Here is a 21,765-nt window from a genome sequence, read left to right on the forward strand (position 1 = left end):
TGTTTTAAGCTAAATATTATTGCAAAAGAGTCAAAAGTTTAAAAAATTTGAAAGTTATAAAGTAAAAAGGTTACAGTAAGCTAATTATTTTTGAAGAAAAGAATTTTAGTAAATTAAACGTAGCCTAAGTGTACAAGTCTGTAAAGTCTACAGTAGTGTACGGTCACGTCCTAGGTCTTAACATTCACTCACTTCTCACACATTGACTCATCCAGAACTACTATTAGTCCCATAAGCTCCATGCACTGTAAGTACCCTATATAGGTGCTGTATTTATAATTTTTTTTTTTTTTTTTTGAGATGGAGTCTCGCTCTGTGGCCCCGGCTGAAGTGCAGTGGCATGATCTTAGCTCACTGCAACCTCCGCCTCCCGGGTTCACGCCATTCTTCTGCCTCAGCCTCCCGAGTAGCTGGGACTACAGGTGCCTGCCACCACGCCCGGCTAAGTTTTTTCTAATTTTAGTAGAGACAGGTTTCACCGTGTTAGCCAGGATGGTCTCGATCTCCTGATCTCATGATCCGCCCGCCTCGGCCTCCCAAAGTGCTGGGATTACAGGTTGAGCCACTGTGCCCGGCCAGTATTTTTAATCTTTTATACTGTATTTTTATTGTACCTTTTCTATGTTTAGATGTTTAGATACACGAATTCCATTGTGTTACAACTGCCTACAGTACTCAGTACAGTAACATGCTATACAGGTTTGTAGCTTAGAAGCAATAGGCTATAACACATAACCTAGGTGTGTAGTAGGCTATACCATCTAGGTCTGTGTAAGTACTCTAGGATGTTCACAGGGTGAAATCATCTAACAGTGAGTTTCTTAGAACACATTCCTATCATTAACCAATGCATGATTATACCGTATTTTGAAACTGTATAAGGCCTATATTAGAGAAGGGATAACTAAATGCTTACTACTACATACATCACTTAATCTAGTCATTAAATTTTTCATTAACCTAATTATGCAAAAAAGCAATTTTCCCAAGGTCATGGAGCTAACAAAAAAGTAAATAAAACCAGAGGTTAAACCCCAGTTGGTCAGACTCTCCAAAGATCATGTTCTTTTTCCACTTATTGAGTAAGAAGTGAATTATCTCAACAGTTTGTTACCTGCTTACAGATCTTTCCATTTATAATCATATCCTTCCATTTCCATTATCTAAATAATTTTTATTTCACATTTAAACAAGGCACAATTTGTTTAAATTTCTGTAAATATTTCTGGCTAATATTTTCTAATAACATTTTTCAGCTCCAAGTTTGGTTCATATAAGGAAGGGCAAAGGAAAGAAACAAACTTAAAACAAATAAAAACATTTAAGGAGAAAGGAAAAAAATCACTTTAAGAATTCTCTTTTCCTTCAAATTCAATTTAACTGTATAATACAAATTCTTACAAATAATTTAGAAATATACCTAATATAGAAATATTAATAACTCCATTTTAATCAAAACCACCATCGTTAAAATAAAATCTCACCACATATTACAAAACTTAAGTTAGAAGGCATAAATACATTTACCTTTTGTTAAATGTAGTCTGTAGTGCTTGAACCTTTTATAGTGAGAATGCCCTTGTGTGTTGTTTATATTGTTTTAATGAATAAAGCATAATTAAGTTCATATTTTCAACTCAACTTTTTTTTGTTTTTTTGAGATGGGGTTTCGCTCTTGTTGCTGGAGTGTAATGGTGTGATCTTGGCTCACTGCAACCTCCAACTCCCAGGTTTAAGTGATTCTCCTGCCTCAGCCTCCTGAGTACTTGGGATTACAGGTGCCCGCCACCTAAGTAGCTGGGATTACAGGTGCCTGGCTAATTTTTTGTATTTTTAGTAGAGACGGGGTTTCACCATATTGAGGAGGCTGGTCTCGAACTCCTGACCTCAGGTGATCCACCTGCCTTGGCCTCCCAAAGTGCTGGAATTACAGGCGTGAGCCACCATGTCTGGCCTCAACTCAATTTTTAATACAGCCATTATTCCTAACAGCAGCATTTTTTTTTTTTTTTTTTTTGAGATGGAGTCTCGCTCTGCCACCCAGGCTGGAGTGCAATGGCGCTATCTCAGCTCACCGCAACCTCCGCCTCCTGGGTTCAAGCGATTCTCCTGCCTTAGCCTCCTAAGTAGCTGGGATTACAGGCATGTGCCACCATGCCCAGCTAATTTTTGTGTTTTTTTTTTTTTTTCAGTAGAGATGGGGTTTCACCATGTTGGTCAGGCTAGTCTTGAACTCCTGACCTCATGATCCACCCACCTCGGCCTCCCAAAATCACAGGCATGAGCCACCGCGCCCAGGCAACAGCAATATTTTAAAGGATTCCTATTATATTTAGGGTTTAACTAAGTAGTAAATATTTACTTGTGTATTTTAAAAATATGATCTAGATTAACAACTAATGAGGAAAAAGCATCACCTGAAATATTTTTTTTTTTTATAATTAATTCCCACTGTTAAAGGTCCAGGAATGAAACAATCCTAATAACTTTTACCTACCCTTATTTCCATATTTGGTATGCAAAGTACTCCTATTAGAGACTGGATCCCAGAATTTCCAGGTTTACATAAATTAATAATACCTAAAGAGGACAGAAAGAAAAAAAAAAATCACTGACATGAATTTCAAAAAAATTTCTATAGCAATGTATAATATAAAATTTGTTGTATTTTTCTAGGCAAAATTATATGATTATCTATGATACTATTTGGTCATCATAAGAACTATTATATAACTGAAATATATTTGAAGCATACTCCATATTTCTCTATTGATTAGAGATTACCAATAATTTCATCACTTAAATTCCATCTTCAGTATCTGTTTAATATCCAGAAAGTTCATGAGTCCGACTGCCTGACGAACGCTTCTCTGGGAGTAAGAACACGGGAGAAAATCAGACAATGGTCTGTCTCCCCTCTTTTATGCTCCTCACTTTAAAGTGAAAAACTCTACTTGGCATTTATTATTTAAAAGTTCAATTCTAAAATACGCTGAATGCACAGATGAGTATAAGCAACAGCCTTCAAATAAATTATATGATTCAAAATTTTTAAGTTACAGAACTAAGTTGAACAATTTTAAACATATTAAAATCATGTCACAAAAGATGTATGAATAGCCAATAAACACACACAAAATGCTCCATATCATTAATCATCAGGGGAAATGCAAAATATACCTACTAGAATGGCTAAAATGAAAGACTTACAACACCAAATACTGACAAGGATGCAGAACAACTGGGAGTCACATACACTGATGATGGGAGTATAAAATAGTATAAGTATTTTGGGAAAAAGTCTGGCAGTTTCTCATGGACACAAACATACATCCAATCTCAGACCCAGCAATTCCATTTAGGCATTTATGCAAGAGAAATGAAAACTCATGTCCACAAAAATAGCTTGTATGAAATTGCTCAAAGAAGCTTTATCTTTGATAAAGGAGCTTTGAATAGTCAAATCTAGTAACAGAAGGGCAAAAAAAAAAAAAAAAAAAAAAAACCAACCAAAATGAAACGTTCATTGCATGAAATATTACTTAGCAAAAAAGAGAACATATTACTGATATATACAATAACATAAATGAGTATCAAAATCATTATGTCAAGTGAAAGAAGCCTTACAAAAAAAAAGCCTTTATATCAGTATGATTCCACTAATATTAAGTTTCAGAATAGGCAAAACTAAGCCACGAAAATAATGGTGGTTCCTTCTTGGCAGTACGGAGTCAAAAACTGACTAGGAAAGAGTATAAGAGAACTTTCCGGGGCAATGATAATGTTCTATATATTGAAAAGGGTTTGAATTACAAAGGTGTAAGCATTTGTCAAAACGCATCAAACAGTAGACTAATGATGTGTGCATTTCACTGTATGTAAATTTTACCTCAAATCTCTCCCCCCGAAAACAAATCAGGACCATAAACAAACACCTAATTCTAGTTAATAATGTGCATGCTGCAGTGTTCAGGAGTGAAGAGGACTATGTCTGCAACTTCCTTTGAGATGTATTAGAATAACATAGATGTACTGATGAACGCCCAGTGGGATGGACAGATGGACAGATATATAATACAGCAAATACAGTAAAATCTAGGTGGAAGTATATGGGTGTTCACTGTACAGTTTTTTCAATTTTTCTGTATGTTTCAAATTTTTCATGACACGTTAGGGAAAACATTCTTTAAAATGTCTTATAGGACTCCAATGTTCCCTGTACCTCTAGCTAAGCGTACAGATATTTATGAACAGTCTCTATGTTCTTTTTAGATTCAGGATCAAAATTCAAATTAAAACATACTAGGTAAGCTTATTTGCTTAAAGTATCAAAATAGTATTTTGCAAATTTTGATGTCTGATAGTAGTTTGAGAAATTACAGATAAGATAGAGTCTCAAAAGATTGTACTCTGTGCTAATACGGAAAACAGGCTGCTGCATCTCATTAAAAAAATGTGTTCTAAAAGGTCATTTTTCAATCAGTTATTTGGAACTGGAAATACATCACAGAAATAATGTTACAAGTACACAAAAGTTTATTTAACATATAAATAGTACTACACAATATAAATATTATTTAGGAAGTTATTTCCATGAGACAAATGCTTTCAAGGTTTTAACTTACAATGCTGATATTTCTCTTCTTACTTCAATAGAAAGGTAGAAGACTCCCACCCCTCTAAGTTTCTTTCTTTTTTTTTTTTTGAGACGGAGTCTCGCTCTGTTGCCCAGGCTGGAGTGTAGTGGTGCGATCTCGGCTCACTGCAACCTCCGCCTCCTGGGTTCAAGCAATTCTCCTGCTGCAGCCTCCTGAGTAGCTGGGATTACAGGTGCCCGCCACCACACCTGGCTAATTTTTGTATTTTTAGTAGAGACAGGGTTTCACCATGTTGGCCAGGCTGGTCTCGAACCCCTGACCTCAGGTGATCCACCCACCTTGGCCTCTCAAAGTGCTGGGATTACAGGCATGAGCAACCACACCCAGCCCCACCCCTCTAAGTTTCTAATGATGAATCAGTATAAAAGGGCTCCAGGGGAAATTGAAACACAGTAAAAAAAAAAAAAAAAATGTTTAAGAGCAATAAGGAAAGACTGGCAGAAACAGACATCATTTCAGCAAGTGTAGAGTCTGGACGTAGGAAGAATAAGGAGATAGTAGCTAGGATGCAGGATAGAATTAATTTTTTTGGTAAGATATAGACAGCTCTAATGACAAGGAAGCTGAGGAGTGGTAAAGGAAGATGACTGTAACTACAGAAAACAAAGTATTGGGGAGCTGATGAAGTATTTTTAAAAAAGTATGTATGACTGTTGAGTCATCATAGAATCCTATGGTTGTCCATCAGTGTTAGGAAAATAGGCATTTATGAGGTATCGCAAGGCAGAGCTTTTTACCAAGCTGCTAAGAGATCAGAGAAAATCCCTGGAAACATACTGGTTAGGGGCCAAGTGGCCTTTCTATACAAATGGCTGGAGTAAACATTTGTATGGAAAAGGTATTTGTAAGTTACGGTTACCTAGGTACACAGAAATGTTTAGGTGAATTTCCTTTTTTTGCTTATTGCTACTTCTTTTCCATGCTACCCCTTCACAATAATACTAAATCAAGAAGGAAGAAGATAATCATTAATACATCGGGTACAAAAGTAATTGCGGTTTTTGCTATTACTCTCAATTACTCTTAATGGCAAAACCCCAATGTTATTAACAACACATTTAATGGTGGTATTATTTTAAAAACAATACTTACTTTTTATTCCATGGAAAGATAAAACATGCACAATCCCTATTCTCAAGAAATTTGGAACTATTAATGACCTATCTTGCTTATTTTGTATTTATGACACTACACTGTACTTTAAGTAACAAACGTCAGTTACATACACAGCTAACACTCAAGTTTTGTAGGTGTTTTTGGTAAAGATCATGCTTAAATTTTTTTAACTGCCCAGGTAATCATTAGCACAGTGACTGTCAAGTAATTAATAAATATGTGTACACTGATCATAATATTAGCTAATTCCTATTGACTATTACAAATTTCCTTCACCATATTTTAATAATTTTGTACGAATTCCTTTGGTTCTAATAATAACATACAAAGTAAGACTAGATTAGCATCTGAATTAGATGATACAATAATAATTTAACATTTGAAAAAGTAGTCTAGTTTTTCTTCTTGGATATTATAAAGCAATGTAGAGTAACCTACCTGCCCATGATCGGAATGTTGCTATGATTCCCATTTTACTGGCTAGAAATCGTGCTTCTCTGTCTTCTCTGTTGGGGGTGGGGGGGCAGGGGGGAGAATCAATGAAATAAAATGTTAAAATGAGTTTTTTCCTGCTACTAAATCACAATAAGAGCTATCACTGATGTTTAAACATTTACACATAAAATTAAAACAAGACATTAAAAAACACAAAGATCAGATCTACACTAAAGCAAATTAGCCAATTATAAACTGACTTCGAACTTAAATTCACAACATCGTTTGTCATAAATTCTGCTTTTCTACTCAGTTCTATATTCCTGCTCTCTCTGAAAACTATTCTTAGATAAGATTTAATTAAGCATTAAGTCTGCTTAATAAGCATCTGTGGTACTAGGTTGCCCCTTAGCAAAGAAAATTATCACATAAACCTCTTAATTTTAATCACACACACTCTTTACTTCATAATCTTTGCTCTAAACTTATTTGAACATTTCCAACAAGCAAGTTCAACAACCTATACAGTCACTGAAATGTTATGAAATAACTACATATTAACATCACCAGCTACTTTCTTCCTTGACAATTATGTAGCCAACTGTTTCCATTATTCCTTCCTCGACAATAGTTATGACAAGCAACTGAATTTTTTATATCTGTTAAACATTTTTCATGGTTGGCTTATGGCCAGTTTCAATACTTAATAGCAATTTTGTGTCTCTTTATGTCACTCCAACCGCCATGTCTACCCTGTCGATTGTCCCTTTTTTCCTGTGCCACCTTTTTTTTTAATCTTTCCTACTTAAATTCTTAATGGTTGTGAGCATACAAAAAATCACAGAACTGGGAAAAACAGCAACAAAAAGTAGAAGGAATAAAGAGCAATGACAGAAAGTCAAATTAGGTATTAGTAAGCAACTAGTCTACAAAAGTGGACTGAAAAGCTCAAAGAAAAAGACTAAGCTATGCAGCACCAGCTAAAATGAGAAAATAACAGAAATGAAAATGGGGGCGGGGGTGGCTTGGAAGAAGGGAGAATCAGACACCTGTGTGATTAAGCTTTCAGCACTTTCTCTTAAAAAAGTTGGTGACATACACTGACTGTCTGGTAATCCATCTCTAACATATTAAACTTGTAATATTTTAAAAATCAGTCATTTCCCTGTTCCCTGGTCATAATATACCCTTATTTACAGGCCTGATATCTACCTGCTTATACTCCAGAAACTTAGAAGAAAGTACAGAACCAAATAGGAAAGGAAGGATTCTGATGGAATAGCCCCACCCTCCCAACTCTAAAAAATATCTAGGTTCACCTATTGTCCATCATCATATGCAGAATTCTATAAATGGCCCTATCCCAAGATTCCATGACCTGATCTCTGGGTCATGTGAACATGATGAGATATCACCGCTATGACGGTGACTATGTTTATGTTATATTGTCTAGTAGAGCATAAGAAAGGGTATATACCATATAGCAGGCTTGATCTAATTAGAGAGCTTTCTCTAGCTGGTAGCCAAAGAAAAAGTCAGAGAGGCTGAAAGCACTAGAAAGATTCCAGCATTGTTCCCTTTGCAGAGGGAGAATACCACATGCTGAGGAACGTGGGAGGCCTCTAGAAGGTGAAAGTAGGCCCCAGCTGACAGCCAGTAAGGAAAAAGGCATAGCAGTTGTACAGTAGCAAGAAACTAAATTTTCTCAACAATCTGAATGACCTTGGAAATGGATTCTTCACCAGAGCCTCCAGGCAACACCTGAGCCAGACTTCTGACCTATCAAACTGTGATCTAATAAACTGGTATTGTTTTAAGCCATCATGCTTATTGTTATTTGGTGTGCAGCAACAGAAAACTCATATATTCTCCGTCAAAAAGAGAACGTCTATATTTCAAAAGAAGCCAAGAAAAGGGCCTTACAAATTCCAATTCATAACTAAAGTTTGCAGGAATAAGTTTGAGAAGTCTTAGAGGACATCTACTGTGATCTCTTAGCTCAAAGTAGATCATGGTATGTTAGGGTGTGATAATGAGTTCACAATGATGGATGTGACTGAAGGTATGAAACCACTTTTTTTTTTTTTTGAGACAGAATGTTGCTCTGTCGCCCAGGATCGTGCAGTGGCGTGATCTCAGCTCAATGCAACCTCCGCCTCCCAGGTTCAAGCAATTCTCCTGCCTCAGCCTCCGGAGTAGCTGGGACTACAGGTGTACGCCACCATGCCCAGCTAATTTTTTTTTTGTATTTTTAGTAGAGACGGGGTTTCACCAGATTGGTCAGGCTGGTCTCAAACTCCTGACCTCAGGCGGTCCACCCGCCTCGGCCTCCCAAAGTGCTAGGATTACAGAAATCACTATTTTTAATTCAGGGGGAAAATGAAAAACAATAAAAACATTTCCCTGGCAATGTATACTATGTATCACAGTAAGTTTATGTCTACAATAAACTCATTGCAGTGCAATAAAGTCTACCAGAAAAACACTAGATAGCATATTTAATGGAATTGTGTCATTTGCAAAATCTTTACAAAGTGCTTTATTTGATCCCTAAATTATGTTAAAGTTATCTCCAAATACCTACTGAACATGTGCCTTTCTCTCCAAAAACACCCTGAAAATTATACTGTCTCATTTCTAGATAATAATATTTACTCTATTCTCATTTATTTCTGTATTAAACTTATTCTCAGAATTCTACATATTACATCATTCTGCTGACTCAGTAAGTTAAGGTGGCTCTTCATTCTACTATCTACTATTATTTCATTCTTTTAGTTTTTTTAATGTAATTACGCTAGAATATATACGATACAAAAACAATGACCTTGGTTTCTGTCACAGTCTACCATATATTTTTTGAAATAAGAAATTAACCTTTAAATTTCTCAAAGCTTTAAATTTTTTAAACAACAGTAAATTATGAGAGAAATGCAACATAATTCTATAAAATAGAAAATTTATTTAAACTCACATTTCTCTGGCTGTACATGGAATCACGCAAACCTAAAAGCTTTAGTATTAACATATACATTATCTTAAAAATTATTAGGAACCAATGTTACTTACTTGAGCTGTCCTTCAGCTGTATCTGGACTATGTCTGTAGTGAAAATCAGTATAGGGTGCTAAAATTCTCTATTTAAAAAAAAAAAGAAAGAAGAAAAGAGTCTTTATTTTAAAATGCATCCTTTCTGCATTTTATGGAATGTAACATTCCACCATTTCTCCCTATCTTTAATGGGTTTACTGCTTGAGGGACTTATTTCTTCTAACTCATCATCAGGGAATATATTTGGTGATTTTTTTTAATGTACAAATTGAAGTTCTGAACTTTTAAATTGAGGTTTAACATGTATCTAAAACAGTGATTTTCTCAAACTAAGCACACTCATGTAACTAGCACAAGATAAAACATTATAGGCATCCTCAAAGCTCTATCTTTGTAGTCACAATCAGTATCTATCCCAAGATAACCATCTTGACTTCTGACACTATGATTAGTTTTGCCTGTGTTTGAAAATTTAAATAGTTCTATTAATGAACTGCATGTTCCTTTTGTTGGTGGTATAAAGAAAATCCAAGTTATTTTTGTGTGTTGTTTGTATTCAGCAACCTTGCTAAAATAACTCATTACTTTAGAACTTAAGAGACAGGATCTTACTCTACTGTGCAGACTAAGCTGTAGTGAGTAGTGTGATCATAGCTTACTGCAACCTTGAACTCCTGGGCTCAAGCAATCCTCCCGCCTTAGCCTCCAGAGTAGCTGGGATTACCGGCTACTTTAGAACTACTATATTTTATTAACAACCTTCCCATCTTGTCTACGGCATTACTGTGGACATGAACTTTAGTTCTAAATATAATTTAAAATATAAGAGATTAATAATTACTTTTAACAGTCATGATTCTTTTAAATCTAGTCACATATTTACTTTTTCTGGTGCTCTTCATTCCTTCCTGCATTTCTTTGTCTTAGGTCATTTTCCTTGTAACTGAAGATTCTCTTTAGCCTTTCTTTATGTCTCCTTTTAACAACAAATAATATTTATTAATTTATACAGTTTCAGTGACTTAAGAATCTAGGAGAGGCTTGGCTACATGGTTACGGCTCAAGGTCTCATAAGATTTCAGTCCAAGTGTTAGCCAGGCCTGTAGTCATCTGAAGGCCTGACTGGAGCTAGAGGATCTGCGTCAAGAAGTGTCATTCACAAGGTGCTGATTATTTGCAACAGGGCTCAGTTCCTCCCTATGTATTATCTCATTTGTTTTCTGAGCTTTATAACATGAAGCTTTATCAGTTTTAGAAACAATGTTTTGGCCACTTTCTCTTTGGATCTTTGCTTCTGCCAATTTTTTCTCTCCAAAGACTGCAATTATGTTTTATCCCTTTTGTGCTGTTCAATTTCTTTCTTTTTTCTCCGTGCTTTACTGTATTAACATTATTTTTCTTTTACCCTTGGATATTTTTATTGACTTCTCTTTCGGTTTACTAATAACATCTTCCTGTTCAAACTGAATGTTAATTTCATTGTGCTCTGCATTCCAGATATCATATTTTCAGTACTAGAATTTCCATCTGATTCTTTTCACATATCCAATTATATGGTAAAATTCTCCATTATTTCATCTATTTTATTTCTCTTCTTGAACAAATTAATTGAGGTTGTTTTAATGTCTTTTTCCTCTATCTGAATTACCTGCAAGCATGTTTCTATGGATTTTTTTTTTTCTTTTGGGTTTTCAGTCATACAGTCATGTCTTTTTACGTGACTAATTTCTGACTGAATGTCAGGCATTGTGCACTTTATAAAAGGATCCAAGTGATGTTATCCTCCCACTAGAGATGGTTTATTCTTTCCTCTGCTAGACAGGTAGATTAAGGGGACCAATCACCTTATTCTAATGTCTAACTAAGTTAAATTGAGGCTACAATGCAATTTTGATAAGACTAAGTAGACCTCTGGTTTTCCTGTGTTTGAGGTTTGTTTCATTTATATAAAGGCTTTGCTAATCCACTGTGTGATATATAGGAATAAAAACACAGCTGGCTGGGCATAGTGGCTCATACCTGCAAGCCCAGCAGTTTGGGAGGCTGAAGTGGGTGGACTGCATGAGCTCAGGAGTTCAAGACCAGCCTGAGCAACATGGCAAAGCCCCGTCTCTACAAAAAATACAAAAATTAGCCAGGTGTGGTGGCACGTAACTATAGTCCCAGCTACTCAGGAGGTTAACATGGAAGGATAGCTTGAGTCCAGGCTGCAGTGAGATGTGATTGCGCCACTACACTTAAGCCTGGGCAACAGAGTGAGATCCCATCTCAAAACAAAACAAAAAACAAATCACAGAGCCTATACATATTATCTTTTATTCATCTCTCCAATTTTAAAATTAGTTTTCTTACTTGGTAAGAAAAAAAATTAAAGCTAAACATATTATAAAATATCAACAGTGCCAGTTTATTCCCAGAGGATTCCAATGAATAATGTACTTGAAATCACTTATTAAGAATATTATACTAACATTGTTAGTTAATAATATAGGCTAATGTCAATTTTATAATGTGAAGCATTTTTAAAAATAGTCCTGATAAAAACAGAACACTTAAGTTTCAAAAAATGATTTGGAAACACAAATTAGGGGACAATCAATCTTTTATATCACATATGATTTCATACCTAAATACAAACAAATCCTTGATTTAAACTGACTCCAAATACTATATTCAAAGGACAACAATGCAATACATGCACACGAAGAAACTATAATACAGTGCATACATACTTTCTTATAAAGTATACAGTAGCCTTATTACTTTTGACTAACTGTAATAAACCCTACTTGAATCAGTAAAAAATTTAAAAGGTATTTATAAAATATACATGTATGATTTCTTTCAAGTAGATATAATTAGTTGCTAACAAAGTGCTTCCAACTTCAGATAATTTTGGGTTTCATAAATATTGTATAATTAGCAGGAGCTATTCACACACAATGTACTAAAGGCCTTAAAAACAAATGGTAATCTTAAATAGGTAAATTTGTTATGTAACTTTATTTGTACTCTAATTTGGTTCACAAACTTTTCATAGATAATACAAAAATAAAATTTACACATTGATGAAATATTCTTAAGAGTAATGTTTTCAATTCAGTCCAAACTGAATGATCTGTAAAACAGAGCTGGGAATAAATCAGTGTTGGCTAATTTAGGCTCGATAATTAATGTGGTGCTACATCTATAGAATTTAGTATTTCAAAGTAGAAGTATACATTTATAATCATATTTTAAAACTAGAAAAGAATATTAAAGTTCCTACCTCTAACTCTACATCGGCTCGCACATACTGTCGAGTCTTTGGATGATTAAGAAGGTGCAAAATTGTAGTAATCAGGGCCTCATTTATTCGACTTAATTGGCAATCGATCACATTTTTCAAGATGGTGTTTAGTCCACCGCGAAGGGCCACCACCTCTGGATTCTGAAGTGCTAAAAGAGAAAAACTTAACATATTATATTTGGGGTAATTATTCAAAGTAATAAAAAATCTAGGCTTTAAAACTTAATTGCCTTTCTGACTTGAAAAACTTTCTAATACCAACATTTATAAGAACAGGTAGATAAAAGGACAAGTGGATAAAGAGTCACTGAATATACTTCCCCAGAACCTGATTTTTAAAATATCTTTGGATTGTCTTTTCATACCCTTTGTCCATATGATAATCGAATGGCTTTTTTTTCCTATCAATTACAGGGAGTTCTTTATAAAGTAGGGATATTAGCCATTTATCTGTCTCAAATCTTTCATTTGTGATTTAACTTCAGATTTTGATTAAAATGGTGTATTTCATTTCTCTATATTTTTATTAAACACAGACATAGAACACATAGTTTAATAATTTTAAGCTCAGAAATTTCTTGCTCCAAAGATCAGGCATTTCTTTGTATATGTGCGCGTGTACATATGTGTTTTAAAAGAGTTCATGAATTGGTTACACTTTGGTTTTCAATCTGTTAGGAAGCTGAGTTTTGTGAAGATGATAAACTCAATTTTCCCCCTCCCAAATGTTCAATCAATTATCCTGGGATGCTTCCCAAACTAGTTTTTGTACTTTATGATACATTAAAGTTTTCTGTTTATCAGGGTCAGCAACTCTTGATTCTCTTTCATTTTTCTCTCCCTTAACAGCCTACGTTAACAGTTTAAAATTATACGTACATACATATATATACACACACACACACACACACACACACACATATACATATATATAAACAGTTAACAGTTTAAAATTATACATACATATACATATATATATATTCTTTTTCAAAAATGTTTATTTTTACTCCTTTTCAAAAATGTTTTCATGGTTGGTTCTTTACTGTTTATTCTTCCAGAAAATTTTAGAATCAAGTTTCTTTTCTTCTATTTTCTAAAATGAGGCATAATTACATTTAGTAAAATCACAGATCTTAATGGTATAGTTCAATAAACTATGAACAATGTCCCACTCAACATACAGAACTCTCATTATCCTAGAAAGATCTCTCACATTACTTTCCAATGAGTCCTCCTCCACTGCACAGGCAGCCACTGTTCTCATTTCTACCCTTATAGATTAGTTGTGTCTTCTTAAGAATCAATTTGATAAATTCAAAAGTACTTCCCAAACACACATACAAGTCAAACACAGTTCTTATAAAATTTGTCTTATATATTTTCTTTTCTACTTTAAAATAGTATTGCTTTTTCTAATTACTGATTATTGTTGAAACACAAAAATCTGTCAAATCTGTGTTTTCACATAGTCCTACTACCTAAAATTAAGTTGGTTTTTGCTTCAGAGTTTTTCTATATATAAGATACCATCTACAAATTAACACTGTCTCTTTCCAATATAGAAACATATTTTATTATTTTGGCTAATAACCTGGCTAAAAGTTTTAAAATAATGCTAATTAATAGTTACAAGGATGTGGTATTTGTAGAAATTCACCATTAGGAACAGCATTGATTATTGATTTGAGATAAATATTCTTGAATGTTAACAAAGTAGCCTTCTAATTATCTATGTATCTAGGCATATGTGTATCTGTGTACATGTACATAAAATGCTAGTTACATAATAAGAAATTTGTAGGTTTGGCCAGGCACGGTGGCTCAGGCTTGTAATCCCAGCACTTTGGGAGGCTGAGGCGGGTGGATCACGAGGTCAAGAGATCGAGACATCCTGGCCAACATGGTGAAACCCCGTCTCTACTGAAAATACAAAAAAAAATTAGCTGGGTGTGGTGGTGCGTGCCTGTAGTCCCAGCTACTTGGGAGGCTGAGGCAGGAGAATCGCCTGAACCTGGGAGGCAGAGGTTGCAGTGAGCCTGAGATTGTGCCACTACACTCCAGCTTGGTGGCAGAGTGAGACTCCTTCTCAAAAACAAAACAAAACAAAACAAACAAACAAACAAAAAACAAGAAAGAAATTTGTATCTTTATAATGCTCTAAATCAGATAACACTATGTAAGAATTACCTGTTGTTTTTTTAAAACAAAAGTACCTGGATGAGTTTTTTCGGAGCAATTATTTTATCAATGTTTTCAAATACTTCTATAGCTTTTGAACTATTCGTATTTTACAATTTGTAACTGGAAATTAAAATTTATCCTGAAAATCCATTCATATTATTAAGTTTCCAAATACACATAAAAACTATTCTCTTCATTTATTTATTAATCTTTTGTATTTCAAATCTTTGAGTTTTCCAAACATTTGTGGATTTTACTTTCTTCTTCCAATTAACAATTTAGATTACATAATCTATCTTGTTCACTAATTAAGACTTTTACTTTTATTGGTTTTTCTCCATCTGCTTAACATGAAATGGATTTTTTTTCTTTTGGTATTTCTTGAGTTATACTGGTTTACTCATTTATTTTTTGCTTAATTATAATGAGCTTTCTAATGAAAAATTAACTTTTGAGTATAGCTTTCCAGGCATCCAGGCAGTCCTACAGATTGGTGCACAGTCAAGTTTTACTATATATTTTTTTAATTTCCCTAATCACAGTTCTGACTCTGTCTTTAAATCAACAACTATTGTGGTCTTTTTAAAAAAATCCTCAATGGTAGGTTTTGGTTCTCTTTTTTTTTAGCTTAAACTTTTGTTATCACTTATCACCTCAATTGGGAATGTAACCAACATCATTCCTACTTCAGGCGGTGAAAAAAAATATCTTTTCTTGTGACTTAAAGTTTATTTCTTTGATAATAAGTGAGGTTGAACTTTTAAAATATGTTGTTGGTGGTGGTGTTGTTTTGATACAGACTCTCGCTATCACCCCAGCTGGAGTGCAGTGGCGAGATCTCGGCTCACTGCAACCACCACCTCCCGGGTTCAAGCGATTTTCCTGCGTCAGCCTCCCAAGTAGCTGGGACTATACGAGTACCTTTTTTTGTTTGTTTTTTAGTAGAGACGGGGTTTCTCCATGTTGGTTGGCCAGGATGGTCTCGATCTCTTGACCTCGTGATCCACCCACCTCGGCCTCCCAAAGTGCTGGGATTACAGGCGTGAGCCACCATGCCCAGCCTAAAATATGTTGTTTAGCCATGCATTTCTTTGAGAATTACAGCCATCACTCTGTATCCACAGGGAAATGGTTCCAGGACCCTGATGATACCAAAATTCTCAGATGCTCAAGTCCTTTATATAAAATGGCATAGTATTTACATATAACCTATGCACATCCTCTCATATACTTTAAATCACCTCTAGATTACTTACAATACCCTACAATGTAAACCCTATGTAAATGGTTATACTGTATTTTAAAATCTGTTTTTTTTTCTCTGAATGTTTTAGAACTGCAGATGGTTCAATCCACAGATGTGGAAGCTGTGGATATGAAAGGCCAACTGTATTTGTTTTCCTATTGGTTTGTATATAAATAAATTACTTATTTTACTTGTTACATTTACTTTTTTATTGGATTGTTCTGGCACTGCTTGTTTTCGTGACTCCTTATAGTAATATCTATAGCTGCCAAAATCCCTGTGTGATTTCTTTTGATAACTCAAAACTCCTTTTCCTTCCAATGATCAGATAAATATTCATCCCTATTCCCCACTGGCCCCAGTTTTTTCCCTGTTTAGCCCTTTCATGCCTTTGCACCTAGAATTCTTTTTTTTTTTTTTTGAGACGGAGTCTCGCACTGTCACCCAGGCTGGAATGCAGTGGTGCAATCTCAGCTTACTGCAACCTCCACCTACTGGGTCCAGGCGATTCTCTTGCCTCAGCCTCCCGAGTAGCTGGGATTACAGGCGCATGCCACCATGGCTGGCTAATTTTTGTATTTTCAGTAGAGACAGGGTTTCACTATATTCATCAGGCTAGTCTCGAACTCCTGACCTCAGGTGATCTGCCTGCCCCAGCCTCCCAAAGTGCTGGGATTACAGATGTGAGCCACCACGCCTGGCCTAGAGTTTATTATTTTTAGGCATAATGGATTGTTTACTGTTTTTAACCCACATCAAGAATGATTTGGTTTGGCTCTGTGTCCCCACCCAAATCTCATCTCAAATTGGACCCAAGTGTCGAGGAAGGGACCTGGTGGGAGGTGACTGGATTATGGGGCGGTTTTCTCCATGCTGTTCTCGTGATAGTGAATCTCACGAAATCTGAAGGTTTAAAAGTGGCACTTCCCCTTTGCTGTTTCTCCTGCTGCTATGTAAGACATGCCTCACTTCCACTGCCTTCTGCCACAATTGTAAGTTTCCTGAGGCCTCTCAAGTCATGCAGAACTGTGAGTCAAATAAACCTTTTTTCTTCATAAATTACCCAGTCTCAAGTAGTTCATAATAGTGTGAAAATGAACTAATACAAACATATAGAATAACTAATGTTAGAGAGCCAGACTTTAGTAGATTCTATTATATATTATTACTGGAATTTAGACAATTCCTATACTAAATTTAATGATGAAGAAAAGTTCAAAATTTATAGAATTTTAATGTTGCACTGAAATTATTTGTTAAATAACAAGTTCTCTACTTCCCTACCAGAAATGTACTCCTTTTGCATATTTTTGTAACAATAAAGAATTCATGTATTAAAGGCCTTAAAAATGTTATATATCCAATCACATCATCTGCAAACAGAGACAATTTGACTTCTTCTCTTCCTATTTTGATACCTTTATTTCTTTCTCTTGCCTGATTGCCCTGGCCAGAACTTCTAATACTATGTTGAATAGGAGTGGTGACAGAGGGCATCTTTGTCTTGTGCCGGTTTTCAAAGGCAATGCTTCCAGCTTTTGCTCATTCAGTATATTGGCTGTGGGTTTGTCATAAATAGCTCTTATTATTTTGAAATACGTTCCATCAATACATAGTTTACTGAGAGTTTTTAGCATGAAGGGGTGTTGAATATTTTACTGAAGGCCTTTTCTGCATCTATTGAGGTAATCATGTGGATTTTGTCATTGGTTCTGTTTATGTGATGGATTATGTGTACTGATTTGCATATGCTGAACTAGCCTTGCATCCCAGGGATGTGGCCAACTTGATAGTGGTGGATAAGCTTTTTGATGTGCTGCTGGATTTGGTTTGCCAGTATTTTACTGAAGATTTTCACATCGATTTTCATCAGGGATATTAGCCTGAATTTTCTTTTTTTGTTGTGTCTCTGCCAGGTTTTGGTATCAGGATGGTAGTGGCCTCAAAAAATGATTAGGAAGGAGTTCCACTTTTTCTATTGTTTGGAACAGTTTCAGAAGGCATGGTACCAGCTCCTCTTTGTACCTCTGGCAGAATTCGGCTGTGAATCCATCTGGTCCTAGGCTTTTTTTGGTTGGTAGACTATTAATTACTGCCTCAATTTCAGAACTTGTTATTGGTCTATTCTTCTTCCTGGTTTAGTCTTGGGAGGGCATATGTGTCCAGGAATTTATCCATTTATTCTAGATTTTCTAGTTTATTTGCGTAGAGGTGTTTATAGTATTCTCTTATAATAGTCTGTATCTCTGTGGGATCAGTGGTGATATCTCCTTTATCATTTTTTATTCCATCTATTTGATTCTTCTCTCTTTTCTTCTTTATTAGTCTGGCTAGTGGTCTATTTTGCTAATCTTTTCAAAAAACCAGCTCCTGGATTCACTAGTTTTTTTGAAGGGTTTTTCATGTATCTCCTTCAGTTCTCGTTTGATCTCAGTTATTTCTTGCCTTCTGCTAGCTTTTGAACTTGTTTGCTCTTGCTTCTCTAGTTCTTTTAATTGTAATGTTAGGGTGTCAACTTTACATCTTTCCCACTTTCTCCTGTGGGCATTTAGTGCTATAAATTTCCCTCTAAACACTGCTTTAGCTGTGTCCCAGAGATTCTGGTATGTTGTGTTTTTGTTCCCATTGGTTTCAAAGAACTTATTAATTTCTGCCTTAATTTCATTATTTACCCAGTAGTCATTATGGAGCAGGTTGTCCAGTTTCCATGTAGTTGTGCAGTTTTGAGTGAGTTTCTTAATCTGAGTCCTAATTTGATTGAACTGTAGCCTGAGAGACTGTCATGATTTCCGTTCTTTTGCATTTGCTGAGGAATGTTTTATTTCCAATTATGTGGTCAATTTTACAGTAAGTGTGATGTAGTGCTGAGAAGAATGTACATTCTGTTGATTTGGGGTGGAGAGTTCTGTAGACGTCTATTAGGTCTGCTTGGTCCAGAGCTAAGTCCTGAATATCCTAGTTAATTTTCTGTCTCGTTGATGTAATATTGACAGTGGAGCGTTAAAGTCTCCCACTATTATTGTGTGGGAGTCTAAGTCTCTTTGTAGGTCTCAAAGAACTTGCTTTACGAATCTGGGTGCTCCTATATTGGGTGCATATATATTTAGGATAGTTAGCTCTTCTTGTTGCATTGATCCCTTTACCATTATGTAATGCCCTTCTTTGTCTTTTTTGATCTTTGCTGGTTTAAAGTCTGTTTTATCAGAGACTAGGATTGCAACCCATGCTTCTTTTGCTTTCCATTTGCTTGGTAAATATTCTCCCATCCCTTTATTTTGAGCTTATGTGTGTCTTTGCACGTGAGATGGGTCTCCTTAGAACACCCCATCGTCTCAGGGCAAAATCTCCTTAAGCTGATATGCAACTTCACCAAAGTCTCAGGATACAAAATCAATGTGCAAAAATCACAAGCATTCCTATACACCAATAATAGACAAACAGAGAGCCAAATCATGAGTGAACTCCCATTAACAATTGCTACAAAGAGAATAAAATACCTAGGAATACAACTTACAAGGGATGTGAAGGACCTCTTCAAGGAGAACTACAAACCACTGCTCAAGGAAATAAGAGAGAACACAAACAAATGGAAGAACATTCCATGCTCATGGACAGGAAGAATCAATATCATGAAAATGGCCATACTGCCCAAAGCAATTTATAGATTCAAAGCTATCCCCATCGAGCTACCATTGACTTTCTTCACAGAATTGGAAAAAACTACTTTAAAGTTCATATGGAACCAAAAAAGACCCCATATAGCCAAGACAATCCTAAGCAAAAAGAACAAAGCTGGCGGCATCACGTTACCTGACTTCAAACTACACTACAAGGCTACAGTAACCAAAATAGCACGGTACACTGGTACCAAAACAGACATATAGACCAATAGAACAGAACAGAGGCCTCAGAAATAACGTCATACATCTACAACCATCTGATCTTTGACAAACCTGACAAAAATAAGCAACGGGGAAAGGATTCCCTATTTAATAAATGGTGTTAGGAAAACTGGCTAGCCATATGCAGAAAACTGAAACCGGACCCCTTTCTTATACCTTACACAAGAATTAACTCGAGATGGATTAAAGACCTACAACCATAAAAATCCTAGAAGAAAACCTAGGCAATATCACTCAGGACATAGGCATGGGCAAAGACTTCATGACTAAAACACCAAAACTAATGGCAACAAAAGCCAAAATTGACAAATGAGATCTAACTAAACTAAAGAGCCTCTGTACAGTAAAAGAAACTATCATCAGAGTCAACAGGCAACCTACAGAATGGGAAAAAAATTTTGCAATCTATCCATCTGACAAAGGCCTAATATCCAGAATCTATAAGGAACTTAAACAAATTTACAAGTAAAAAACAACCCCATCAAAAGTGGGCAAACGATATGAACAGACACTTCTCAAAAGAAGACATTTATGTGGCCAACAAACATATGAAAAAAAGCTCATTACCATTGGTCATTAAAGAAATGCAAATCAAAACCACAATGAAATACCATCCCATCCCAGTTAGAATGGCGATCATTAAAAAGTCAGGAACCAACAAATGCTAGAGAGGATGTGAAGAAATAGGAACGCTTTCACACTGTTGGTGGGAATGTAAATTAGTTCAACCATTGTGGAAGAAGAGTGTGGTGATTCTTCAAGTATCTAGAACCAGAAATACCATTTGACCCAGCAATCTCATTACTGGGTATATTTACAACTCATTGTACTGTAAAGGCACATGCACACATATGTTTATTGCAGCACTGTTCACAATACAAAAGGCTTGGAACCACCCCAAATGCCCATCAGTGATAGACTGGATAAAGAAAATGTGGCACATATACACCATGGAACACTACGCAGCCATTAAAAAAGGATGAGTTCATGTCCTTTGCAGGGACATGGATGAAGCTGGAAACTATCATTCTCAGCAAAATAACACAGGGGCAGAAAACTAAACACTGCATGTTCTCACTCATAAGCGGGAGTTGAATAATGAGAACACATGGACACGGAGAGGAACATCACACACCGGGGCCTATCAGGGGGTCAGGGGAGGGGCAGCATTAGGAGAAATACCTAACATAGATGACAAGTTGATGAGTACAGCAAACCACCATGGCACGTGTATACCTATGTAACAAACCTACACATTCTGCACGTGTATCCCAGAACTTAAAGTACAATAAAAAAACATATATATATATATATATATATATATATCAAATGTTATCTATCCTTTCTAAAATATTACATTTTTATTACTTGAAGAAAATTCTGACCTAGTTCACAGATAATGGCAATGCATGCTCGGACCATTCTGTCTCTTTCTTGAAGTCCATCATTTCCAACTGCAATTAATGAGTTGGTCACAGAACTAGGAAACAAGGAAGCATTCACAGTAATCATCTGTAACAGAAGGAATCAGAAAAAGAAGTTACTTCAGTAACACATTTCTTAAACCTATTTTGTCCAGACTGCAGTAGTTAATAACAGAATAAGATCCAGAATAAGATCTAGGTATCAATTTTAATCTTCTACTTCTTATGGATATTTCAAAAGATTAATATAACTAATAATTGATGTAACAAATGTTAATAGCCAGTACTATGGAATATGTGTTAGATTTTTTTCTAACAGTACAGACTATAAATTCATTGACCAAATGTTTCTGAGATTTTAAATTACTCTAGAATAGGGCCTAAATCTTAAACAGTTTTTCAGTACCTAGACAAGGTAAACCAGAGGGGACAATAGTAGTCAATATACCACTGTACTTTTACG

At 35.4% G+C, this 21,765-nt stretch overlaps 1 protein-coding gene across 7 annotated transcripts in view; it reads right to left on the minus strand.

Annotated features, from left to right (window-relative positions):
* The window catches only part of RICTOR (RPTOR independent companion of MTOR complex 2), a 133,598-nt gene that overhangs the window by 31,415 nt on the left and 80,418 nt on the right, over nt 1-21,765 (minus strand). For all 7 annotated transcript variants that reach the window (XM_032136080.2, XM_032136079.2, XM_032136081.2 and 4 more), the window contains 5 exons: nt 21,264-21,390; nt 12,529-12,698; nt 9,279-9,346; nt 6,213-6,280; nt 2,498-2,580 (listed from right to left, as the gene is read on the minus strand). In XM_032136080.2, the coding sequence (XP_031991971.1) occupies nt 2,498-2,580; nt 6,213-6,280; nt 9,279-9,346; nt 12,529-12,698; nt 21,264-21,390 (516 nt within the window). The remainder of the gene's footprint in view (nt 1-2,497; nt 2,581-6,212; nt 6,281-9,278; nt 9,347-12,528; nt 12,699-21,263; nt 21,391-21,765) is intronic.

Source organism: Hylobates moloch, unplaced genomic scaffold, assembly GCF_009828535.3.
Source record: "Hylobates moloch isolate HMO894 unplaced genomic scaffold, HMol_V3 SCAFFOLD_17, whole genome shotgun sequence".
NCBI lineage: Eukaryota > Metazoa > Chordata > Mammalia > Primates > Hylobatidae > Hylobates > Hylobates moloch.